Source organism: Pipistrellus hanaki, assembly GCF_964339955.1.
Source record: "Pipistrellus hanaki genome assembly, chromosome: 8".
Lineage (NCBI taxonomy): Eukaryota > Metazoa > Chordata > Mammalia > Chiroptera > Vespertilionidae > Pipistrellus > Pipistrellus hanaki.
In genome coordinates, this window is record NC_140510.1 from 60220384 (window position 1) to 60247379 (window position 26996).

General features: G+C 40.8%; 2 protein-coding genes across 20 annotated transcripts in view; both read right to left on the reverse strand.

The window, feature by feature from the left end:
* The window catches only part of LOC311626431 (nuclear body protein SP140-like protein), a 34696-nt gene extending 21492 nt beyond the window's left edge, over positions 1 to 13204 (reverse strand). The window contains exons 1-5 of one of the 5 annotated variants that reach the window (XM_084891820.1): positions 12555 to 13204; positions 6158 to 6320; positions 4916 to 5084; positions 2533 to 2616; positions 1131 to 1193 (exon numbers count right to left, since the gene is read on the reverse strand). In XM_084891820.1, coding sequence (XP_084747946.1) covers positions 1131 to 1193; positions 2533 to 2616; positions 4916 to 5084; positions 6158 to 6320; positions 12555 to 12964 — 889 coding nt within the window. In that variant the 5' untranslated portion in view covers positions 12965 to 13204. Of the gene's footprint in view, positions 1 to 1130; positions 1194 to 2532; positions 2617 to 4915; positions 5085 to 6157; positions 6321 to 9578; positions 9686 to 12554 lie in introns of those variants that run through there. The other 4 variants (XM_084891821.1, XM_084891822.1, XM_084891818.1 and 1 more) reach the window with 4 other exon arrangements.
* A 389-nt stretch (positions 13205 to 13593) lies between these two features.
* The window catches only part of LOC311626405 (uncharacterized protein), a 54729-nt gene continuing 41326 nt past the window's right edge, over positions 13594 to 26996 (reverse strand). For 14 of the 15 annotated variants that reach the window (XM_084891679.1, XM_084891676.1, XM_084891685.1 and 11 more), the window contains 8 exons: positions 23889 to 23993; positions 19604 to 19749; positions 18447 to 18494; positions 16658 to 16773; positions 15870 to 15978; positions 15495 to 15572; positions 15135 to 15278; positions 13594 to 13741 (listed from right to left, as the gene is read on the reverse strand). In XM_084891679.1, the coding sequence (XP_084747805.1) occupies positions 13631 to 13741; positions 15135 to 15278; positions 15495 to 15572; positions 15870 to 15978; positions 16658 to 16773; positions 18447 to 18494; positions 19604 to 19749; positions 23889 to 23993 (857 nt within the window). In that variant the 3' untranslated portion in view covers positions 13594 to 13630. The remainder of the gene's footprint in view (positions 13742 to 15134; positions 15279 to 15494; positions 15573 to 15869; positions 15979 to 16657; positions 16774 to 18446; positions 18495 to 19603; positions 19750 to 23888; positions 23994 to 26996) is intronic. The other variant, XR_014795678.1, reaches the window with a different exon arrangement.

Here is a 26996-nt window from a genome sequence, read left to right on the forward strand (position 1 = left end):
CTCTGTTCCCACCAACCTCGCTAGTATACGAATAAATATTTTTCAATGCAGCTTGGATTTTTCCATATAGTACTGTTTTCCTAAGCAAAGTAATTTATGTAATGATTATTTAAATATTAATTCCCACAATTTTAACATAGAACCTTGGCCTTGGTGCATGGTTTGTGCTACACCCACTGTTTCTTGGAACTTCCTCTTGGTGGTAGGTACAGAGCACAGTCCTTCCCGGTCCTGTGCTGGTCACAGTCAACAGTCCCAACTGAGTCAGGCTCTTCCACACATTTATTGGTGGTTTTCTGTTTATCTTTTGGGTTATAATATCACCTTCTCCTCCCCCCTAAACCAACACACACACACACACACACACACACATACACACAGAAGCCCTTCTCTGCTCATTACTCATTCCAATTTTTCCCCCTCACCTCTCCCATTCCCATCAGCTGCTGTGGTAGATGAACTGCTAAGAATATGAATTGACGCATGGTAGATATTTTATATTCTTAACTTGTTTGACTAAATGTGATTTGCTAAAATCATTCTGAAAGATTTTTTTCTTTTATAAAAATGTATTACTAATTTAGAACATCCTTTCTTAAATAATACACCCCAGTATAAGCTACATAATAACAACTTCTTTGGTGTTTTTAGAGCAGCTCCAAGCCTGCTGCCCCAGAGACGATGGGAGAGGGTTGGTTCAGGAGGCACATGGTCCTGTTTGAGGGACCCAACAGGTGAGAGACCCTGGCCTAGGGGAACACACTCATCACCCTTACCCTACCACCCTCACTGCAGTGCTGGCCACCGCTGGACGTGATATCAAAGCAAGGCTGCAGTCAGATTCAAGCAAGACAGAGGCAGAAAACTGTGAAGCCATGTGCATGGGCAATTGGTCCAGGCCCGGGCTGTCAGGAGCTGGCATCAAGTGCATTTAAGGAACATGGAAGGAAGGATCCTCACAAGCAACAGGAAAAATGAAGACTGTTATTTTTAAATCCTTGGAGAAATTGCCAATGCAAAGACTGACTCTTCTGGGCAATTAGTACTAAAAATAAGCAGCCCTCTCACCATAGCACCTGACAGATGGGACAAGAAAGCAAAGGGTCGCAGAAAAGTCAATAAGAACAGACCATTGTAATTACCAGCATCTGGGCCAAACCACGTCAGACTTTGATAAGAAGTTTCACCAGTTCCTGGGGGAAGAAATGAGAGGTTTATTTAAAAAATTGAAGTATAGGCTGTGCCATTATCCTCTAATCTATTTTTAACTTTTATAAAGTAAAAGTTCAAGGTCTCTTCCCCCAGGTATCAATACAGAGCCTGGGGGATACATCTGGACCCAGAGGATCCTACTCATCTCTTGCCATCAGCAGCCCCCTGTCCTCAGCCAGGCCATCTCACTGAGATCATCTCTAAGCCACTCAGTAACCAGAGATGGCTCTTCTTGCCACCCATAGCCATAGGGAACCTGTTTTTGTTGTCAGCACTATCCCTGACTGGTGGCTTTACCTGACTTCCTACAAAGTCATGTCTCCTTATCCCACCCCACTTCATACAGCTCCCTCCCTAAGCATGTTTGTTTCTCTGTCGTGTTGGCCCTTTATGAGGTTCAAGTCTGATTCTCCTGTACTTCCTCCAGCTAATGGTATTCTTGTTTCTGTATATTTCTCTCTGCACAGTTTCCTACTTTTGACTTGTGTGTCTGTCTTTTCCATGAAATAATCTGGCTGTGTATAGGGTTAAACACACAGACTTTGGATTCAGAATGACTGGTTTATCTTGCTCATTTGACCTCAGGCCTACTATATACATGGTCTCTCGAGATTACAGTTTCCTTTTTTGCAAATGGACAGAGAGTTATACTCCCCCTCCCCCACCATGGGCAGCTGTGAGCACTAAACCCCCAACTGCCAGAGTAAATGGTCTATAAGTGAGCTCTTAGTAATATGGTTGTTGTTACTGTATCCTTTAACCCTTTTCCCTGCCTTTCATTTATTCTTTATTTCTCAAAATACCCACATCCCCTCTTGCACATCTCATCACTTCCTCTCTCCCCTCTCTTTATGACTGCCTATCTCCTTGAATATTCCTGCTCCTGAAAAGCATCTCCCAAATTTAAATCAGTCTCTTTGTCATCATCCAGGATCTCTTCTGTGATGTTGACCTTGGGCCCATAATCCTTAGCCATTCACAGCTTCACACTCATCTTGTGACTCACAGCCATAGGAAATCTTCCCCAGCAGGGTCTCTCTAAGTCATAATTACTTCCAGTTTAGCATTGTCTTTAAATCTGTTTCCTGACATACTGGGTTCCTGTTCCTCTGTCTGGTTATTGGGCCAATGCTATCTTGACATAGCTCCTCCTCTAGGACCAGCACCTGGTCAACTCTCATACAAACAGCCCTTCCTTCCTTCTCTAGGCTCCTCAACAGGTCTTCCCTGATTCCCAAACTCCACTCGGGACTCAGGGCCATTTCCCATTCTCCTCTTCTCTAAGCATAGGAGAATCAGTTTTTATCTGTTTGCAATCACCTTGTTCCAGGCTTAGTTGTTCATTAGGCGTCTCCACATTTTCTTCTCCATCACTTTCTAGGAAGAATTCTATGTCTGGTATTACTGAAGAGAGGGCAAGAGAAGACAATTAGAGATCTTCATGGAGTGAGAACCATCTGAAATTACGTTTAGGAATTTTCATTCCTTGGATCACTCAGTGCTCAGTGGGTTTCAGGCCTATTGGTAATGTTCTCTCTTCATTCTGGAGACAGAAAGAGCAAAACCAACCAAGGAGCTCTTATGCCTCCCACAGGGAAAGGAACCACTTGAATGTCAGGATAAAGGAGCTGTGGCAGCATCGTGAACTTGTTACTCATGTAAAAAATAATTCAGCTGGCCCGGAAAGCATATATCAAAATAAATAATGTACTAATTATTTTGAAATGTGTTCACTGAACTATTCCAACCATAAAGAAAAGCAGAGGCATTTCCTTGGGAGGAAAACAAAGATCCTATAGAGGTTTATTTGTATAAAAGAGGATAAAATTTCAAATCTTTAAAAATGTGGCTGGAAAAGAGAAAGTGTTAAGCCAGGGAGGACGACTGCTTCCCAAAGAGACAAGCTAGAGGACATGGGAGCAACTAGACAGACTGAGATCCCAGGACAAAGGAAGGACACTCTTTGAAGCTGCAAGTAGGGGCCGAATTTTGTGGCACAGGAGGATGTCCCAAGAGGCCTGGACCAGGGATCTTAGAAAGCTGCCAAAAAATGGAGAACATAGATAGCACCAGCCCATGGCCCCTGTATATAAGTAGTCCAGCAAACATATGGAGGAAAGTAATATACCAATAGTCTTGGTGCAGCTCTCTGGAGGGTGCCCAGGGAAAAGATGGAGGGAAGCAGTTAGCAAACATGCCTCAGGGTTGATGGCACAGGTACCTCTTAGGGCAATAAAGCTGTACTTATAAACCTTTAAAACCTGTACTATCTCTTTACTGTGTGGTAAATAACATCAAATTCCTTAATTTTTGAAGCCAGACTTTCCAAAATCCTTTTTTATTCTTATCCCGTGTGAATAAACTCCCACAATCTGCTTCTAATTTGTCCCTGTTGTGCAGATATGCAGAACCTAAAGGGTCTGTATCATGTATCATTGCATTCCTCAGTTCATATAATTTTTCTTTTCAATTCTTCAGCATTGCATGGAAATCTTTTTGAGAGCAAAAGTATATAGACTAAAAAAAAATTTCTGGGCAAGTCATACAAAAATTATTGGAGGACACTTCTTTACTAAGAACCAATAAAAAAAAAATGAAATCATGCTTCTCAGGGAAAAAGGAGAGAATCAAACCAGTAGTATTGTATAGCATAAAAAACTATCTCTGGCTGAGCAATTGATTTTTTGATTATTTTATTGTTGATCACACCTCCTGTGGAGAATCTATATATATAAAATCCTAAGCGACCATTAGGACCAGATGATTGGCGAGTAGCTATGATGTGCACTGACCATCAGGGGCAGATATTCAACTCAGGAGTTTCCCGTGGTGGTCAGTGCCCTCCCACAGCCAGCCTCCCATGGCCAGCCAACCTCCCACAGTCCCTCCCTCCTGCCAGTTTGCTCCATTTGGCCCTTATCACCAGCCAAACCGAGGAACCCTACCTGTGCACAAATTTGTGCACCAGGCCCCTAGTGAGTTAATAAAAACATTTCTACTTCTTTAAGAGCAAATTTGAACTTGAGTTAATTTTCTTGCTCATTCTACCTGCTGATGGTGGCCTTTCTTCTGAGTTAGTAGACCAACACTAAGCTCAGAGTTAAAGATGACCAGTGACTGTAGGTAGGTAAACTGTATGTGGCCTGAGAGGGAGTACGTGTGAACTATAATCCATTTTTTTGTCTTCCTTCAACATAGCGACTCATGAATCTCAACTATCTATTGAGAAATCTCTGAAAATTATGACTACAATGTTGTTTCATGAGATAGTGACTCTCCTGGGCATTGTGTGGTTAAATTAGGGCAGATCTTGCACCCATATCTAAGCTGTTACTTGAGGCAGGTTATAGTCAACTTAGTTGACTGCTGTGTGGCACATTGTAAATGGTCCCATAGAAGAGGAACAACTGATGCCGCCCTTTTGGGATACTGTGTTTCCTGTCACCTATCCCTCTAAGTAAATCCCTTTGTCCCTGGTAGTCTTGTGACTGATTCTAAATACCTAGTAAAACATACTTTCAGGTGGGTGTCTGCACTCTAGACATTAAATCATAAGCATTGAGAGATGCATAATATGTCTGTTTTCTTAACTGCTACATCCACACTACCTAGCACCTTGTGTGGCACATGGTCGACACTCAAATCATACCCATGGGAATAAATTGGCCCTGGACATCAAAATGTAAGTAATAAACCTAATTACCTTTGCAGAATATTTTGTAAATGCGAAATAAATCGGGGTAACTTTTCATGATGATCTTGCTGAACAGTGCTCCAAAAAGAGACATGTCAAAGTTCTTCTCCAGTTCACTGAGAACATCGTATATGACTTCATGTATAGTAGACCGTTTCATTACAGATTCTAGAGATTTCTTAAAAACAGTGAGTGGAGAAAACATAAATACAGAGTTCCAAGTTACAGAAGAGCCCTAGAAAGTGATTTTATTGTTAATGCATAGTGATTTCCCAACATAGGAATCTTCTCACATACAGTTTTAGAATTTCTCTAAATTTGTGTGGCTACTAAATGGAATAACTAAATCCTTCCTCCTACAAAGCACCCACTTGTGAATCTGAGCTCCTCACCCTCATTTACATGAGATGGAATAAGGAGTCCTTAGGAAGAACAAAAATGGTTTCAAGTGAAGTAATATGTAGTCCTTTCAGAGATGGCTAAATGTCTTAGGAATAGACTTAGTGGGTGATGAGCTGTTCTATTGACTGGACATCCCTTATCCCTTCCCCAGGACTGACTTGGCCTGGAAGCTCCTGTGAACTTTGCCATAAAGAAAGCCTATGCACAGGGAAAGTGAAGCCGTGCATCTCTATATCTGCACTTACGTCTTTCGCTAAAATTAATCTAAATTCTAAGACTCCAGAAATACCAAGAGAAAGGGGGGAAAAACAGAAAGGAAACTGAAAGCTGTTTTGAAAGAATAACAAGCATCTACTTTCAAATTTTTCCTAACAAGACATTAATTCTCTGTGGATTTTAATGTTATCGGGTCTTAGTATTTAAAATGATGTTCACTGAAATGAAATGTTGTGTCAATTATTATTTCATTAAATGAAGTCATTTAACTTATTCACCCATTAAGTAAAATTATGTTTAACTTCTAGTTTATATTACACTGTATATATAATTTCTAGTAGGCATTGTACATCCACTTCAGATCCAGCCTATATCCAGTGCTATTCGCCCAGCCCCAAGGGGGCACCATGGAGACGGTTCCTTCAATTAGAATCAGGATTATCTCCAGTAGTGCCTGCTTCTCTTCTCATTTTGACCTTATAGGAACACTTAATAGCAGTACTTGGGAAGGTTTCCACTCATAGGTGACTCCTCAGTTGCCCAGTTGTGCTCTGATGTTTAATTCCAGGATATCAAAGTATAACTTAGTTTGGGGTTGTTTTACCAGATTGTAACATAATAAACCTCACTTACTTTATACATTTCTTCAGTTATGAATTCGTGGTCACGGAGACGGTCGAGGAAAGGAAATGTTTTATGAATTGCACCTGAAATATCCACTTTATATCTTTTGAAGTATGCGAGTGCAATGTCTTTGATACGTTTGTTTTCTGTGTTCTCATCTTCTGCAGACATCCTAGGGAGAAGGACTACCATGATAAAATGGCCATCAAGGTCTTGATACACTGTAACATTATATATATATGAAGGATAGATAGGTTGTGAAGAACCAACATAATTAAAATAAGTGGTTCTGAGTAAAGATTAGAATAAATAGAATGGAAGCAATGGACAAAATTATAATAAAATGAAGCATGGTGGATTACAAAGACAAAATAGTATTGAAAAATGCAAGCCTGTCATGATCAAAGCCATTGTAAAGTTATTTTGTCCCAAACATATCTGCAATGTTTTATGAAAACATTTTAATTGCCCCTAACTCCCTGCTGGCCTGCTCTCACCCCCAACTGCACTCTCCTTTCTGACTTGATTGCCCCTAACTACCTCTGCCTTTGCCACCACCACCAAGGCTTTATCTGGAAGGAAGTTGGATGTTCAGAAGATGTCTGGTCATCCAGGTCTAATTAGCATATTACCCTTTTATTAGTATAGATGGTTTATATAGAATAGGATTGCTTAAAGCGGGGGGAGGGTTTTTTCATCAGGAGGAGATGCTCTTGGCAGACAAAAATACATAATCCCTATATCTGAACTGATGGCCAGTCATATGCACTATACTGCCAAATGGGTCATTAAAAAATTGAACCACTTCCTTACACCTTTCATTAAATAGCTGTTGCCCTTAAAACCCTCCCTCAGCCCCCACCTTAGGTTCTGCCTATACAGCTCACCCAGATTAGGTTCTGATTGGTCAGTTTCTATGCCAGTCAGTGTCAAAAGCTCCACCTTCTAGGCAGCCATTTGATACTCTGGGAAACCCAGAATGGCCCTGCCTTCACATTGGGACCAGCCCTTCAGTCATGGCCCAGTTGGCTACCGGGTGTATATCTAGCTGCTATGAGAAGCAGCACCTCAGGTCTGTGCTGGTGGAAATTTTGAATTTTCATCCCTGACTTAACCTTACAGTTTGAGCTCTGTGAAGGCAAGCATTTCTCTTGTTCATTCTTAATTCACTCATAGACTTTACCTGTGTCTATGCATCTATGCTAGCACAGAATGGTGACTGATCGAATGGTCATTTCAGTCATCATGGTCACTGCCTTTTTATGTATACTGAGTGGCCAGATTATTATCTTCCCACTGGTCAAACTCCTGGTTGAGGGGACAATTTGTATATTAGCCTTTTATTATATAAAATATACACTGAGTGGCCAGATTATTATACATTCAAAGATCATAATAATCTGGCCACTTGGTGTATATAGATGTTTATATATAAAGAAATTATAGAGACCTACCTAAATTCCCTAAGTACTAGAAAAGGAATTTGCTGAGGAGCCTGAATAAAAAACAAATCAGGTACATAAAACTAACAGATATTATACGCACGGCATACATTGAAAAGAAATAATACTTCAAACACCATAGTAAATACATATACATCCTCATAATAAAAAGCTAATATGCCAATGGTCATCACACTGTGACACCTTAATGACCAATCAGCAGGGACCTGAGGCTGCATGGTGCTGGGCCGGAGAGGGGTACTTGAGGCCACACCTCCCACCTGGTGGGGCTTGACAGGGACCTGAGGCTTCACCCCTGCCCAGTGGGGATTGACCAGGGTGGGGCTGGCTGGGTCTCAATCTGGCATGATTTCAAGGCAGGTGGGGACTTGACTCTGGGTCCCACAGTGTGCCCCAGACTCTGACAGGAAGGAGATTTTCATATGCATTTTACTAATTTTCTTTCATCTCTGACATTTCTATTATAGAGAAAGGACAAATAGCAATATTAAAATATTTTTTCTGCCGAAACCAATTTGGCTCAGTGGATAGAGCATCAGCCTGTGGACTGAAATGTCCCAGGTTTGATTCCGGTCAAGGGCATGTACCTTGGTTGCAGGAGGCAGCTGATCAATGTTTCTCTCTCATCAATATTTCTAGCTCTCTATCCCTCTACCTTCCTCTCTGTAAAAAAATCAATAAATTATATATTAAAAATATTTCCTCTAATTAATTCCCTTATAATATGCATGAATTTCATGCACCAGACCACTAGTATACTTATAAACCTCTAAAAGTTATGAACCTATATGAAAGAAATTATAATGTCTTATTGAAGGAAATAAAACAAGATCTAAATAAATGGAAATGTAGAAGGTACCTCCTGTTAGGAAAACATAGCAATTGAAAAATGTCAATCCTTCTGACATTTGTAATCACATTAAAACTGGCTATAGTAATTCATTAATTTATATGACAGAACAATATCTAAGTCAAGCAAATAAAAGTATCACAAGAGTAGATTAAGACTTAATAGGTCTAAATATTAAAAATCATTAAGATTAAAAGAATGTAGAAAAATATTTTCAGTACGCATGTCTAAGGCATAATATATCTGATATATAAAAAGTCCAGTCTGTTTACAAAATATGACATATAACTCTAAAGAAAATGGACCTGAACAGTCACTTAGAGAAAAGGAAATTAAAATGTCCAACAAATACATGAATACATACAAATTATAACACCAATGAGGAAGCCGAAACCAGTTTTCTCGGAGGATAGAACTTTGGCCTGTGGACTGAAGGGTCCCAGATTTGATTCTGGTCAAGGGCACGTACCTTGGTTGCGGGCACATCCCCGTTTCGGGGGGGGGGGGGGGGAGGGGGTGTGTGTCTGTGCAGGAGGCAGATGATTGATGTTTCTCTCTCATAGATATTTCTAACTCTCTATCCCTCTCCCTTCATCTCTGTAAAAAATCAATAAAATATATTTTAAAAAGTCAATGAGAAAACCCTTATCATCCATTAGATTGGCAAAAATGATTTCATAAGGACAATGCAGTAAGGGGGAAGATTCAGAGAAGTAGTAGGCATTCATTGCTGTTGTGAACATAAATTGCTGTAGCTGGTCCTATACAAAAGTGAAAATAATAACTCTTCATTTCTTAATTTATTTTATTTTTTTGTTAATTCTCACCCAAGGACATTTTCCCATTGAAATTTAGAGAGTGGACTGGGGGAGGGAGGAGAGACAGAGAAAAACATCCATGTGAGAGAGACATATAGATTAATTGCCTCCTGCATGTGCCCCGACCAGGGACAGGATCAAGCCTGCAACTGAGGTACATGACCTTGATCAGAATCTAACCTGGGACCCTTCAGGCTACTGGCTGACACTCTATCCACTGAACCAAACCTGCTGGAGCTCTATTACATATTTTTTAAAAAGTGTCATTGCCCTAGTTGGCTTGGCTCCAGGGCATGTACCTCGGTTGCGGGCTCCACCCCTGTCTGGGTCCTAGTCAGGCAAGTGCAAGAGGCAACCAATCCATGTTCTTCTCTCACATCAATATTTCTTTCCATTTTCCCTCTCCCACTCTCTCTAAAAATCAATGGGAAAATATCCTTGGGTGAGAATTTATATATATATATATATATATATATATATATATATATATATATATATATATAATATATTACTGACCAAAAATATATATTATATGTCTATATGATAAATATATATACATAATAAAATCTTTGTGACTTTGGGTTAGACAAAAAGATAGCTATAAAACCAAAAGCTTGATAAATTAGAATAAAAAATATTTGATCCTTTGTACTTTAAAAGACACCATTAAAATTAAGCTTAGCTTAATTTTGTGGTGCAGAAATTAAGCATCAACCTATGAACCAGTAAGTCATGGTTTGATTTCTGGTCAGGGCATATGCCTGGGTTGCAGCTCAATCCCTGATTGTTCAGTAGGCAGCTCAATCCCCAATTGTTCAGTACGCAGCTAATCAATGATTCTCTCTAATCATTGATGTTTCCATCTCTCGCTCCCTCTCCCTTTTCTCTCTGAAATCAATAAAAAAAAAAAATTTTTTTTAAGGAAAAAAACAGTTACAAAGCAGAGAATGAGAATCTGGGCTTGGTCTAGGACAAGGACTTCTGCTGAGAGCAAGGAAGACAGATAAGGTTGTGATGGTCATGCAGGGCTGGAGTGAAGCACCCCAACATAGTCAGTTCCCGCCTTAGGATATGCAGTCAAGTTTTCAGGCCAAGAAGCTAAAGAAACCATGTCAAGTGTCACTTAAAAGCAGGGTAGAATTACCTGAAGCCTCACTATTCAGAAATGGCAATGGCAATTATGATAAGGTCTAGAGAACACAGAGTGTTGTTGAAAGCTGTGAAATCACTTTGCCCCAAGGAAGCTGTATCAATTCTGGACACAGCTTGAGGCTGACTAACTGGACTTGATACAGGTAGTGGACTCTGGCTGGGGGATGAAGAAACTAACACAATCAACATTTTAAAAAATGTAGTAAGAACAAGAAACCACAAGAACTATTAAAAATTAAATAATTATCATAGAAGAAAGGTTTGAGATAACTCTTATGAAAAGAAAGTGAAATCCTAAAGCAATGATTTATTAGAGACAAATAAAGGTGTGAAGGTTAAAGTTGCACCAATGGAAGAAAAGTTTTGCCCCAAAATTTAATATATGTTTGTGTGTGAGTGTGTGTGTGTGTGTGTGTGTGTTTGAAGATAGTAGAGAATAGAGTTTCCTTGAAGTAAAGGTAGAATTGAATCTGCCACCTTAAGAACAAGAGAACTATGGTTAAAGACAGAAATCACCAGTAACTTTTTTCATCACTTTTATTTGTAATAACAAGGGTGCATCTATCTTATTAAATCAGTACTATAATAATTTTTTTACTCTAAATTTCAAAGGTTTAATAAGATAGAAGTCACCAAAAGACAGTTAAAAGACAAGGAAGTATATTTATAAAGTTCAAACTACATAGCAAACTCTCCCATATCATTACAGATAGGACAATCACCTCAACTGATTACATTGGCCAAAAATAAACCAGCAATGACAGACCAGGCAATTTCAATGGTCAAGAGACACAAAACCACATTCAACTGCCCATGTATTCTGAGAATGCAAATGAATAGGATGCATCCCTTTATCTAGCACTTCTGTGAAGTCTGGGTGTGGAGAGATGGCTCATCAGCTAGTGGTAGGAGAATATAGTGGTTCAACCTCTAGGAAGGAAATTTGATAGGATCTATAAACAATTCAATATTAGTACCCTTTGTCTAAACAATTTCACCTTTTGGTTTTTGACATAGGACAAACACTTGTACATATGCAAAAACAGAAATATATAATTGTTATTTATTGCAGTTTTTGGTAACAGTGAACAATGGGAAAGAACATAAATGATTTAAATATCAGTTCCATGGAGTAATAGGCAACTGTTAAAAGTGAGGTGGATCCATATGTTTATTAACATGAAAAGTCCTCTAATAATTGTAATATTAATTTTTTAGAATGGTATATACAATGTAGAATGGTATATACAATGTAAAATTATCATTAAAATATAAGACACAAATGTTTTCCCTGGGAAAATAAGTTATATGTGTAAATGCAGAGAGAGACATAAAATACTATGTCTCTCTCTACATAACATTCAAAAGGACCAGGATTGGAAGCTGCAGTGGGGTGAGTGGTGAAATAGGATTTTTCTCTCTATATACATTTATGCCATTTGAAACTTTATGATTAAGACTCTGTAAAGCATTTCTTTTGTATTAAAAAGACATGCAATTAAACATACTAAGTAATATTATTTACTGACCCATTACTATAAAAAAAGACAGGGTTAATATAGTCTTTTTCTTGTCAGATGTATAATGAATGAAACTGAAAATACAGATATAAATACTCAGCCAGCACAGCACTAGTCTTCCACATCTTGGGCCTTCCTCTTCCTTTTACTCCCTTCAATCAAGATCCCTGGGGAAAGAACTCACACCTCTAAACAGATTCCAGAATAAGCCCAGGCTGGCCCCTCCCCAGGTCAGCTAGGGGACCAAGGCACCCAAAATTTTATACTTTTTAATGTACCCTCTTTGAAAAGACCTAGGTGAAAGGAGAGAGGGCCTGAGGAAAATGAACGAATTCAGACATCATAAGAAAATAACAAATCACTGCCTCAAAGCATCAGAAACAACAGCTGAGTCCAAATGACACACAGCTGAGCAGAAGCTAGCTGTAAGACAAGAGTCCTGTGGGTTGGGCAGCTGCACTCACACCAGCAGCTGTCCCTCTGCAGTTTAGAGATCCAATTCCTCCACTTCATTACATTTTGTAAAGCAGGATGAGGTCTAGTTTTAGACAAGCAGCATTAAAGCAGCAGCACAGACAGAAAATTAAAGGGAGACAGATTTACCTGGTGCTGAGGTCCCTGCCCCCACTGGCCATCGTCCTGCCTTGGGGTCTGCCTGGACCTCTGATCTTTCCAGTCTCCCCAGCCTGGGCCCACTGGGGCTGCCAAACCCTGAGCAGGAAGTGAGTGAACATCCCCGGGGGAGGGCTCCACCCAAATGGGGAAATGAGAAGTGAAAGCAACTTTCTGAGTGTTTTCAGATACTGTCTCCATCCTCCTGCAGCCCCAGGCCTGCTGCAGGGGGACAGGGGTTGGGGGTGGGGGATGGGGGGCGAGGGGAGGATTGTTCTCTCAGCCATCAGGACATGTGGCAATAGGAGTGGAGGACAAGGAGGGATAGGATACCAGGAGAGCAGGACCCCAGGGGAGGAGCAGGACCAACCCTCAGGAGTCCCCTGGCTTGTCAAAAACATGAAAAAAGCCTGTGAATACTTCTGTCCTCAGCTGCTGCAACTTTCTAAGAGGGTACAGAGACCTGACGCTTTAGGTCTCAATGTTCAGAAACAGGCCTGGAGAAGCAACATTCTCTGACTTCTACATTTGTTTCCCTGAGCCTGACTTCATCCGGCTGTAAATAAGGGTTCCTGTCCTATTTCATTTAAGATACAGGGGAAGGTTCTACCCTCTCTCCATGTACTTCTATTCGTTTCTCCCAACGAAGCAAACATCGAATCTGGAAAGATTCCATACACTGATGAGAGCATTTTTTTTTCTTTTCAACAAGAGCCATTACAGTTAGGAAGTAGCAACGAAAATAATTTTATGGTTGGGGGTCACCACAACATGAGGATCTGTATTAAAGGGTCATGTCATTAGAAAGGTTGAGAACCACTGCTTTAGCTCTTCTTATAAAACAGTGCTAGTGGTCATGAACTTTCTCAAGTTCTCTTTGATGGGTTTATTTCTCCTTTAATTCTATAGGACAGCTTTGCTGAGTACTAATCTTACATAACAATATATCATCCACTCTCTCTTGATCTACAAAATGTCTGTTGAGTAATTTGCTGATGGTCTTGTGGGGGCTCCATTGTATGTGACATAGTTTCTTCTTTTTTTTGTTGAACTTCTAATTTTGTCTTCTAATTTAATTTTGTTGTATGTTCTTGTTCTGTTTCCTGGACAGCAAACACTTGCTTGAAATTCAGCTCAAATTGCTTCTCCAGTCTCATTCCCCAGCAAAAGTTATTGTGCTGGAAAAAAAAAAATGATGATGTTTATTATCAGTGTCATTAGATACCTTGCAATTTGAGTATGATCAGAACTCTTGCCTAAAACCCTAAATTACATTAACCAGGTTAAGATTAAAAACTCATGTAGCGAAGAGTAATTTCTTTGTCCTAAGTGCATGATTATTTACTACTAGAGGCCCGGTGCATGAAATTCATGCACAAAAGTTTGGGAGGAGGGAAAGGGTGTGTGTGTGTGTGTGTGTGTGTGTGTGTGTGTCCCTCAGCCCAGCCTGCACCCTCTCCAGTCTGGGATCTCTCTCACAAACCAGGACTGCTCACCTACCTGTCTGCCTGATTGCCCCTAACTGTCCTCCTCTGCAGGCCTGGTCATTCCCAACTCCCTACTCTGCTGGCCCGGTCACCCCTAACTGCCCTACCTTGCCAGCCTAGTAGCACCTAACTGCCCACCCCTACGAGCCTAGTCCCCCTGCAACAGCCCTCCCCTTCTGGCCTGGTCACCCCTAAGTGTCCTCCCCTGCTGGCCTGGCTGCTCCCAACTTCCCTCCCCCCCAGACCTGGTTTCCCCCAACTGCCTCACCTGCAGGCTAGTTGCTCACAACTGCTTTCTCCTACAGGTCCGGTTGCCCATAACTGCTCTCCCCTGCAGGCCTGGTTACCCCCAACTGCCCTCCCTTGTAGGCCTGATCCCTCCCAACTGCTCTCCACTGCTGGCCTGACTGCCCACAACTGCCCTCCCCTGCTGACAATCTTGTGTCCACAAGGGAGCTGCCATCTTTGGCCACATGGGGGCTGCCATCTTGTGTGTTGGAGTGATGGTCAATTTGCATATTACCTCTTCATTATATAGGATTATCTAGGCAAAAATGAAAAATAATTACCATACTTGGGGACTCTTACTCATTTGGTTTGGGTTGTTTGCCTTTGTGTTAACTTAAATAGTAATCTAAGGTCTGTGTAAATATCAAATATTACAGGAGTCTAAGTATAATCAGTTATCTTCCTTTCACATTGTCACTTCTATTCCTGTCTGTTAACTATATATTCATTTACATGCAAAGGAACCTGGAGTTTAAAATTTCTGAGAAGTTTGAGAATGTTTGGAGAGAGATAAGAAGCACAATATAACTTTAGGATGCAATTCTCTTATCAGTTTGTTTTGAGCAGGAAGGACACAGTGTTCTCAATGGGCACCTCTTGCCTTTCAGGAGAGGAATGAGCTCTCAGGGCCTGTAATGCTCTATCTTGAATTGTAAAAGTCACGCACTTTTGGATCCCTTGCTTGTATAGGCTTATGATAGGATGAGATAAAGTATAAAATTTCCGTACTCTAAAAAATGAGGGCAAAGCGACTCAATGGAAAAAAGATGAAATAGAAACAGGGAAGGCCATTTACCGTTTCAGATGCCCTGTGTTCCCGAAAGATGCGGCGCACGTCCTGCATAAACCCCATCACGCTGAGGTAACCCCGCTCACTTAGCTTCTTCTTGATTTCATTCAGCATCCAAAAATCTGCCATGCATTGAAGAATCTCTATTCGCTGATGAAAAAAGCATATCAATGAGAGGATTTCTGATACAGTACAATGTCTGCCTTCTGTGGATTCCTATAAAATCCAGCTGAAATACATAGTAAGAAAAACAGCATCTCGTGTACTCACTCCCATGGTTTTCAGATCACCAATCCCACAAGAGCCCATATCAAGGTCAGATAACATAATGGAGGCCAATAATTATGTTTTCTTATTGTTACTCACATAGTTATCATGTTGAATATTTGGAAAAACATTGCTCTCTGAATAGCATTCGATCATCAAGAGGAGGAACTCACATTTCTACAAGAGATGAAGTATTTGAATGAAAAGCAGCTTAGAGAGCATGAGCCCACATGCATGCACAGCAGAAGCATGGACACACTGGTTTTCAAGAAGTTTCCTTAAACAGGTATGGCTCTAGGAAATAGACATATAATGGCTGATTTATTTTTTCTTTTCTGAAAACAGGTTCTGGTGAGTGTTCAGCATGTTGAGATCTGGTCAGAAGAGCAGACTCCCTTTGGTGCCCTCCTCCCACCCTATGACTTCTCACATGCAAGCAGAAAGGAACGATCTTGGGGTTTGAATTTGACTCACCAGCTGCTCCTCAGGCCCCATCAGCCTCGCCATAACTTCAGATTCCCTGGCAGATGGCTGATTTCCTGAAAACTCCTTCACCCTGCACAAGGTGCAACTCCACGGGCTCCTGAGATATTTGGCATAAATGAGCAAGGCAAAGCCCCAGAAACAGCCACTGTCCCTATGTCTGCCACTGTTTTCCTTTCAGGAGTGGCCAATGGGCACAACCTGAGACTGAAGGGGATACTCTCTAGAGTCCCCAAGACCTACATGTGGGGTCTGAGCCAATGACGCTTCTCCCAATAAGGGTGGCAACAGGAGTTGAGGGTGTAAAAGTTGGTGTCAGAGTGAGTGGTGTGCTCTGAGCTGGTGGGAGCACAAGGACCCTGCCCACCAGGCCTGAGTGTCAGAGACTGGGCATTAACCCTTGGGCTCTTGGGCCTCAATAAACCAGTTGAGAACATGGCAAAAAGTCCATATTTCCTGCCATTTCTGAATAAGTACAGAACATAAACCACTGTCATTTCCACTCCTGTGAACAGGAATCTGTGCTAAGAAAGTTCTGGAAAGGATAGTAGTGGCATATAGGCAAAGACGTAGCTACTGGCCTCAGCCTTACAGAGGAAGTAGGAAAACATTACCCTCCAGCTCACAGGTGCTTAAACAGATCCCAGAATCATACCATTGGACCCCATACCTTCAACCCTGCTTCTTCCCCATCCAGACACAAGGAGGAACTCTGCCGGGAGAGTGTGCATGACAGGAGGAAAAGGCCCTAAGGGGAGCCGGGGCTACATCTCACAAACCTCTCAGTTTCCACAGGTGGGAGGTGGCAGTACCCATGAAAGAAGCTCGAACAAGTATTACAGTAGAAGAGATTTCCTTCATGGCAGCAGACCTTACATACGTCTGAACTTCTCAGCTAGAAGGTAAAACAATGTATTCCCAGTGAGACCCCAGAAGGCCACCATTATGAGAATCTAGATTGCACAACCTTTTCTGAACCTGGAAGAACACATATGAATTAGGAAGTATCAGAAATTATTTGAGAAAAAAAAAAACCAACAAATTATTCTTCCATGGTAGACACCAAAGTTGAAGCAATCCTTAAGGCCAGGGATACTATTTCAATCTTCTTCAATGGACATTGGGCATTGTTTATGCACTCAACAATTGTATGTTGAATGAGTAAATAAATGATTATTGTTTCATTTAGGAAAAGAGATTACATGCTATCTCTTTAGCTAATATTAACATATAATAAATGATTATTTGCCTAAGCATTTCAGGTTATTTGAAAACACAATAGCTGTCACATGAAAGTACAATTGACCCTTATCAGGAGACAGGGATGTGTTGTGTGGTACCAAGTGCAACACTGAAGTTTCCAGAAACTGGGGGCTCCATCAGCAAGAAAAGTTCTGGGAAGCAAAGAGTATCCACTGAGGTAGTAATGGGTCCTGAGATCTGTCACTTTGGGTCAGTTTGGTTCTTAATCAAGGAGACACAAAATATAGGGGCAATTGAACCTTGAAGCTGCTAAGTGTTATACCCATTGATAAGGATAGAACATGTGAGTTGGAAGTTGCTAGCTCTTTTAGGTAATACAGATTGAGTAACCTTAGACACATGGAGAATAGTAGAGACATTGCTATTTAAAGTCGTCACTAAATAAAGTATGTTAAAATATTTTATCTTCAGTAAACCCAGTGGGTGAAATGTCCCAAGGACTGGTAGTTCCAAAGACCCAGAACATCAGATAATGTAAAGGCCTGGACCTTACATTTTCAGTGTTATATGAAGTCCCAGTGAACAGCGATGTGCAACTTGTTCAGCAAAAGCCTTGGACAGCATTTCTACCTGAATTGTATGAGAATGGCACTTCTCACTTTCCCTTCCTTCTCAAGTTCTCATCCATACTCAGTCTGGAAAAAAGATCGTTTGCTGCTAAATCTGCACTGCACATTATATATTTTGTTTGTTGCCTCCATAGCCTTTTTACATAGAGGGAAGAAGCACTTTCATAAGTAGAAAGGAGGCCTGCACAGCCCCTGAGGTGCAGGCAAAGGGTTGCATCAAAGTGAACAGTTTTCTAGGTCAGCCCATCATGTAAGCTACATCAATCTCCCAAGAGCTTTCTCCCTAACAGCGCCACCATAGAGGGCAAAATATTCCAACTGAGAAAGAATTTTATAACTGTGTGTATATTTTATTGAATGATGGAAGAGGATATAAAAATATGAACAAAATCTGGGACTGAGTTTAAGATGATCCTGTGACATTATTAAGACATTTTCTAATGAATTCCATAATTATGTTTGCTTTACATTTGACACCCTTATAACATCTGCATCTATAGCTAAAACTGTTCTGTGAGGTTATTGTGATGAATCCATATTATCCTAATCTCAAATGGTTTACCATCATAGATGGCCTTGTATACAACCTAATGTTCAAAGTAGCATCTCTGAAGGCACATGTAAAAAAAAATGGCTGGCGGGGGGTTGACTAGAAGAAATTTAATGGTAATCACACATTTGAGAAACCATAATAAAATCAGTTATGTCATGAGATCTTGCATAAACTAATAATCACCTTTTTTGACCTGCCATGTTCTGCTGGAGGGGTAGCTAGTAGTCCCTTCTGAAAGATAAAAAGATGCAAGTATATGGTTAGCCTGTGTTTATGTTTTGTGAGTCTGGCATTCACACCTCCTCATAAATGTTTCTTATTGGATGTACCACTCAATGTAAGCTCCAACCAAGGTGTCTAAATGAGACACCACCTCCCTCTCCTCACCTGTTCTTATTCTAGAATTCATCAGTTCACCCTTACAAACTTTTCCCTACTCTTGTGCCTTTTTCCTAAGTTTTAAGAGGTTCTCCTTCACAATCTCTTTGACACCTCTCACCTCCCTTCCATTCATACTGGTGCCATTCAAGCTTCTGTCCTTACACCAAGGCTATTCAACAAACACACCTACAGGGTGACAGACACTCTAGACAATGTTGGGCACACAAACATGTATAAACCCTAGAGGGGTCTAGGAGAACAAGAGATTTCATGAAAGGGTAAGTATAAAACATTATGAAAGGGGCCTTAACAGTGCGGTCAGGGAACCCAGGGAAAAGATAACAAACCAGGTGAGTCAGGGAATATTCAGAGAGGGGTGACATTGGAGCTGAGCATTGTAGGTTCACTATAGTGAAGTCATTTCCAGGCCCCATGCTGTCTGAAATACTGTTTTAAAGGTGTTATTTTATACCCCAGGAGACTCCCTGATTCTGTATTGTATGTGCTATGAGTTTAAACTCCTTAACCTGGCATTAAGTCACTCCAAAACTTTCCCAATGGATGGATTATGCCATATCATACATAATCTGTCTTCCTCAACCCATGGAGCCACATTAGTCGTGGTTCTGGTATTCACACCATTCTTTCTTTGGAGTTCCTTATGCCCACTTTGGACTGTCTCCTTTCTTTCTGTGCCTAAAGTTGTCATCAAGCACCTGAGTCAGAATGACCTCTCTCTTCTTCAGGCTCCTGCATCTACCCCAATAAATCCCTTTTAACAAATTGATGTGCTGCTTTATACTGATGTCTGAGGGTCTGGCACCTCTCTCAGGGAAAAGGATAAAATCAGTAGCCTTGGGGCTCTAGCCATAACTCAATATATATTTGGTGAGAAAATAATGACCTTATCTTCAACTACAACAACAAAAAAGCATAACTTCTCTCCATCACTGGAATACCTTCGTCAGCCATTGTAGGGTATACCCACAGTTGTGCACACGAGTCTTCCAACGACTATGTGAGGTTCCGTAGCCTGCTTTCTCTTCAAATTCCTTAGGGGTGAACCAATTTCCATCTTCGCCTCTTATACACTTTCTTTTGGTTCCTGTAAGACCCAGGCAAGTTGATAGTGAAGTCTCTTTGTCCTCAGAGCTCAGACATTGGCCTCCCATCACACTGGGTCTGGAGTCACCCAATTTAGCCTCAAGATCACTAGCAGGAGAATCTGGCTTCCCCTCTCAGATTTCAGAATCCCCAAACCCATCCTGTAAGTCTCCTCCAAGGAGATTTCCTGCTTTGTGCACACTTTTCTTTGACAGTATTGCAACAAAAAAAACATGACCATTAGCATAAAAAAATCAACATTATAAAAATATTCCAAAATCACAAGGAAAAGCAAGTGATTCTGAACAATGAGAGGATTGCAACTTGTCATTGAATTTTGGAGATAGAGGACAGGCCAGACTCTCTGATGGCCTTGTTTCAGTGTGGAGGCAGAAACTCAAGTTGGACTGAGATCTCTGCTGCTCAGAATGGCACCATGGCAACATCTGTGCCCTGTATTATACCATTTTTTAATAATATATTTTATTGATATTTTACAGAGAGGAAGGGAGAGAGATAGAGAGATAGAAAAATCAATGAGAGAGAAACATCGACCAGCTGCCTCTTGCACACCCCCTACTGGGATTGTGCCCGCAACCAATGTACATGCCCTTGACCAGAATCGAACCTGGAACCTTTCAGTCCGCAGACCGATGCTCTACCACTGAGCTGGTTTCGGCTGTTTTATACCGGTTTCGGCTGTATTATACCATTTTTTAAAATCTAAGTTTAAAGTCATTATTGAAAAAAAATTTTTACCCCTGAAATAATGGACATTAAAATAATTGTGAAATATCATTCAGTGGAAAGTTTGTTATACATAAAAGATAGTTGTAACAACATTAATCATCAGAGAAATTGGTATCAAAACAATAAGGTACTACATTATATGTTCTAGGATGGTGGTAATAAGAAAGACAGATAATAACAAGTGTTGGTTAGGATGTAGAGAAATTGGAGCCCTGAGACTTTACTAGTGGGAATATAAACTGGTGAAGTACTATAGAAAATAATTTAGTTTTTCTTCAATAAATACCAGCATAGAATTACCATATAACCCAGCAATTCTACGTCTTGATATATTCCCAAATGTACCAAATTTTTATGTTCACACAAAAATTTCACATGGATGTTCAAAATAGCACTATTTATAATAGCCAAAGAGTGCAACTAATAAATAGATAAACAAAATATGGCCTATCTATACCATGGAATATTATGTTATTTGGCAGTAAAAAGAAGGGAATACAATAAACTAGAGGCCCAGTGCACAAAATTTGTGCACCTGGGGTGGGGGCGGTCCGTTGACCCAGCCTGCATCCTCTCACAATCCAAGAGCCCTCAGGAGATGTCCAACTGATAGCTTAGGCCTGCTCCTCACAGGTGGTCAGTGCACACCCCCGGGCCTAAGCAGGCAGTTAGACATCCTTAGTACTACCGCAGAGGTGGGAGAGGCACCTGCCACCACCACTGTGCTCGCCAGCTGTGAGCTTGGCTTCTGGCTAAGTGATGCTCCCTGTGGGATTGAACTGACCACCAGGGGGCAGCTTCTGCGTTGAGCGTCTATCCCCTGGTGGTCAGTATGCATCAGAGCGAATGGTTGTTCCACCATTAGGTTGATTTGCATATTAGCCTTTTATTATATAGGACTAGAGGCCCGGTGCACAAAATTCGTGCACGGGAGTCTCTCAGCCCACCTGCACCCTCTATAATCCGGGAGCTCTCAGGAGATGTCCTACAGATGGCTTAGGCCCACTCCCCATGGTTCTCTGCTCTCTGCAGGACTGGAGGTTTCGCTGCAGCCATGGAGATGAAGCCCCCATGCCCTGCTCTCTGCCTGCCTCCACCATGCGCCATGCCAAGGAAGCGCCAATGCATTGCAGTGTGCTCTGTCTGCCAGGCCTGGAGGCTTCGCTGACATCGACATGCTAAGGAAGCCCCCATGCCCTGTTGCCCTGGCTCTGTCTGTGGGGCCTGGGGGTGCTCCTGCCACCACCTTACTAAGGAAGCCCCCAAACTCTGCTGTCTGGGCTCTGACTGCCTGGCCTGGAGATGCTCCTGTCCCCGTGCTAAGGAAGCCTCCATGCTCTGCTGCCTATGCTCTATTTGCTGCTGCCTCTGTGCTAAGGAAGCCTCCATGCCCTGCTGTCCGGGCTCTGTCTGTCATGTCTGGGGGTGTATCAAGCCTCACTGCTTAGTCCCTCTCAACCCCGGTGGGGCTGACAGGCCCGGACACTGCAGCAGTGGTAGATCTGGGAGGCTGGATCTGCCACCTCTGGAGTGGCAGTGTGGACACAAATCGCTGCTCCTGTGGACAGGCTGGACACTCCAGCAGCAGGGCTGAGGGGACTGGGCACCACCATCTTATGGCTATGGGGGCTGCCATTTTGTCACAGAGTGATGGTTAATTTGCATATCACTCCATTATTAGATAGGATGCTACTACATGGATGAACTTTGAAAATATCATGTGTGTGAAAACCAATCACAGAAAGGCACATGTTACATGAGTTAATTTATATGAAATTCTTAGAATTATACAGTTTATAGATCAGAAAATAGATTAATGGTTGCTTAGAGTTGGGTGATGGGGTGAGGTTAGAATGGGCATTAACTACTGGGAGACATGGTGTTTCCTCTAGTGGGGAACAAAAATATGTTCTAAAATTAGATTTTGATAATGGTTACATAATCTTATACAGTAAATAAAAAGAAACAAAAATCCCAGCATGAATTCTAAACTGCAAGTGGTAAATTTAGTGATATATGAGTTAAATCTCAGGAAAGTTGTCTAAAAAATAGTTATGATGCAAACATTTATGTTAATTGCTGTTCACTGACCATATTAAGAGAAATCTCATATGAAGCTTATTATAATAGATAATTATTGTAAAACTTTATAATTTAAAAATCACAAAACATTTTGTATTTATGATGTAAATTAACTCTCAATGTTATACCATGAGGCAGTTTTTTGTTGTTATTGTTGTTATTATCCTATTTTTAGATTAGAAATTTCAGGCTCAAGCCGAAACCGGTTTGGCTCAGTGGATAGGTTGTTGGTCTGCAGACTGAAGGTTCCCAGGTTTGATTCTGGTCAAGGGCATATACATTGGTTGTGGGCACATCCCCAGTAGGTGGTGTGCAGGAACCAGCTGGTCAATGTTTCTCTCTCATCGATATTTTTAGCTCTCTGTCCCTCTACCTTCCTCTCTGAAAAAAATCAATAGAATATATTTATAAAAAAAAAGAAATTTCAGGCTCAAGAACTGTTCTTTAAAAAAATATATTATTGATTTTAGAGAGAAAAGAAGAGGGAGAGATAGAAACATCAATAATGAGAGAGAATCATTGATTGGCTGTCTCCTGTATGCCCCAAACTTGCGATCAAGCCTGCAACCCAGGTATATGCTCTGACCTAGAACCCAACCATGACCTCCTGGTTCATAAATCAATGCTCAAATACTGAGCAACACTAGCTGGGTGGAAACAGTCACTCTTGGCATAGTTGAGACCAGGCCTTATATTTTCTGATTCTAAATTCTGTGGTCTTCTCACTACATCAAACTTCCTATCCTGTGATGATTATCTAGAAGGCGTATAGGACCGAAACCAGTTTGGCTCAGAAGATAGAGCATCTTCCTGTGGACTGAAAGGTCCCAGGTTCGATTCCGGTCAAGGGCACTTACCTTGGCTGCAGGCACATCTCCAATAGGGGGTGTGCAAGAGGCAGCTGATGGATGATTCTCTCTCATCGATGTTTCTAACTCTCTATCCTCCTCTCTTCCTCTCTGTAAAATTCAACAAAATATATATTTTTAGAAGGCGTATAGAATATGAAGGTGGGCACTGAAGGCCTCTTTTCTATCTGATAAAAAGTAAAATATGAAATATTTTCCTCTCATAGACTAATTCTCCTTCACTTCTCTTTGGTTCTTTGGCTATTCTCATGGACACTTCCATGTGGAAGTGAGCACTTAATAAGCACCATTTCTTAAAGTATAAAAATATCATCTTAGGGATCCCTTCCTTCTTTCAGGCCACAGTGGAGTCTCAATTCCCTGAACAAAGGGTAATTCCATTACTATATAAGATTTCTTCATATAGGTATTATAAATTAATGTAGACTATAAAACCCACCTTGTTCAAACTCCTTAATATATAACATGCCTTTTATCTCCCCACAGGTCACTGGAAATATTTCAGGTTGAAAATTCACACTTTCTTCTTTGTGCTCTCTTGTCCCTGAAAAAGAATATTCTTCAGTCTATATCATTTTATAATTATACATGTACAACTTCCTCCTGAGTTGGGTTTGTTTCTATAAAGACATAGAAGTACTACTTAGAAAACTTTATTCCACAGATCTCCAGAGTTTCAAAGTCTTTCTTTCAGTGGCATTTTTGATACATAACCAGAGATTTTACTTCTCAAATCTCACACCAAACAGAATGCTTTACCAGAGAGACCAGGCATCAATAAAATTGTCTTAATTCCCACCTTGGCCAGTGTCCTTCAATGGTAGAGCATTGGCCCGTACACTAAAAGGTCTCAGGTTTGATTCCTGGTCAAAGGCACATACCTGGGTTGCAGGTTCATCCAGGCCCCAGTTGGACTCACGGAAGGCAACAAATTGATGTGTCTCTCTAACATCAATGTTTCTATCTATCCCTCTGCCTCCCCCTCTCTCCTTTCCACTCTCTCTAAAAATCAATGGGGAAAATATCTTTGTGTAAGGATTAACAACACCAACAACAACAAAAATTGTCTTAACTCCCAATCCAGTCAGCCCCCTTGATTCTTACATGACAATGAAACACAGAGGTGCTGTCATGTTCTGCAGGAAGCTCTCCAGCTATGCTAGTCCACTGCAGTTAGGTAGCTGGAGACAAAGTCAAACATTATGCATGCAGCTCCTGTTTGAGCTCTGACTCAGTGGCAGAGAGGATAACGATGGGGTAACCTAAGGGAGATGGGTTCTGCCTGATATTTGTATTCTGTTGCTTTACCTGATTTCTTTTCCAAATCAGCTTTCTCCAGAGCTGAAAGTGGAGCTCAGGTAACTTTAGGGCAATCTTCAAATTGCATGGCTATCTGGACTATTACTGTCTGACAATGGTGTGCCCTTTGTCAAAAGCTATATCCAATGCTCTGATTGTGTAACTCTATGACCCCATCTCCTCCTGTCCATACACTTCTCTCTAATGGCTCTTTTCAAACTTCTTTAGGAAAAAAATATACAATTAAAAACCTAAAAATTAACATTAAGTAAGACAACATATTAACAGTATACCTTTGCAAAATTCAACATGTAATATATTAACATTAGAGGTCTGGTACATGAAAATTCATGCACCAGAGCCTGGCCTTCCCTCTCTCACAGTCCTGGAGCCCTCGGAGGTGATCTGGTAATCAGGGGATTGCAATCCCCCTTCAAACCTTTGCTGCTGCCACTGCAGGCAGCAGAAGCTTCAGCCAGCCCTGATTACCTGAGCCTTGGGCAGCCCTGGGCGGCTGAGCAGCCACCATCTGAGGCTTTCCTGCACCTCATCCCGGCCCAGGGCAGCTTGGGGGCTGAGGCAACTGGGGACTCCAGAGGTAGGTATGCCCCAGCGGGGCTGAAGGGATTGAGTACTGCCAACTTGTGGGTGCTGCTATCTTTGAGGGCAGGAAAATCAATTAGTATATTGCCTCCTTATTACCATAGCTATAAGTGCTGCCATCTTTAGGGTGGGGAAGTCAATTAGCATAATCCTTCCTTACTGAATGTGGGCACTACCATCTTTGTGATGGTGTGAGGGTAAATTAGCATATTCCCTCTTTATTAGATAGGATACCTATTCTTGGACAGCATGGGAAAAAATGACCAACATAGTAGCAACACTGGTAAGACAAATACCAGGCATTTGTAGAAGAGCAACAAATTACCAATAACCAGTGAAAAGTGCTCAACTACACTAAAAAATTATAGTAATGCAAATTAAAACAAGAATGAAATAAAAGTATCTACTGTTAAATTGGCAAAATGTGTGCTTTATATACTGATTAAAATAAGGGAAATGTAACACCATAAATATATTAACTCAGATAAGTAATATAATTCTAAATATGTTAATACTTGGGCAGAAAAAATCTGAGAAGATATCCAAAAAAATTCATAGATTTCAAAATTAAAAAGCAACAAGGATATGAGCATTTAAAAACATATAAATTGCTGGTTCGAAATATGTAAAATAATCATATAGAGGTAAAATATTCTCTCTTTTTTTTTTTAATCTTATGAAAGATGGTAGTTCTCTCATGTGGTTGTAATAAATTCCCCAAAACTTAGTCTAAAGCAACACAGGTTTTCATCTCATAATTCTAAGGGTCTGACTAAAATTTCACTGGCATAAAATCAAGGTGCCCACAGGGCTTTGTTCTTTTATGGAGGCTATAGTAAGAAAAAAAATATTTTTGTTTTGTTTGTTTTTTTGTTTTACCTTTTCCAGCTCTAAGTACTGCACACATTTCTTGACTCATTGCCTTCTGCTTTCATCTTCAAACACAGCTACATTACATCTCTAATTATTATTCCTTAGATACAAATCCCTCTCTGCACAGCAGGAGAGTTTTTCTAATTTTAAGCATCTACATGATTTGACTGGGGCCACTCAGATTAACCAGATAATCGCCCCATTTCATTAACTTAATCACATTTTCAAACTCTCTTTCACCATGTAAAGAGACAGATTAGAGGCTCCAAGGACTAGACATGGACATCTCTGTTTCTGTTGGTATAAAATTCTCAAGAACCTTATAGGTCTCCCATGTATGTCATGGGGATTTGCTCAATCCCCATGTGTTTCCACAAGAGGCTCCTCCACAGATGTTCCCAATATAATCACATATCTATATTTTAGTTTAGCTGAGATGGCTGAGATCTACGAGTTACATGCTTAGTCTCATCAAAGAACCTTCCTGTGACTAAATATTCTGATCTTTCACTGCTTCTGAGGCTCTAGTAAAAAGTTGTTCAGTCACACTCTCAGCCATTCTACAGAGCACTCTTAACCTAACAGAGAATCTCAATTTTAACATCTTTTGTAATCTTTGTAAGCTAAGAAAATCCAAATCATCAAGTCCTGATTTCTTTTTGTTGAGCAGTTCTCCTCCCCTCAGTTTATTTTATTCTTCTCACATTTTACTTTAAGCAGCAAAAAAGAAACCAGCTTCATCTTCATCATCTAGAAACCTCCTTAGTGTATA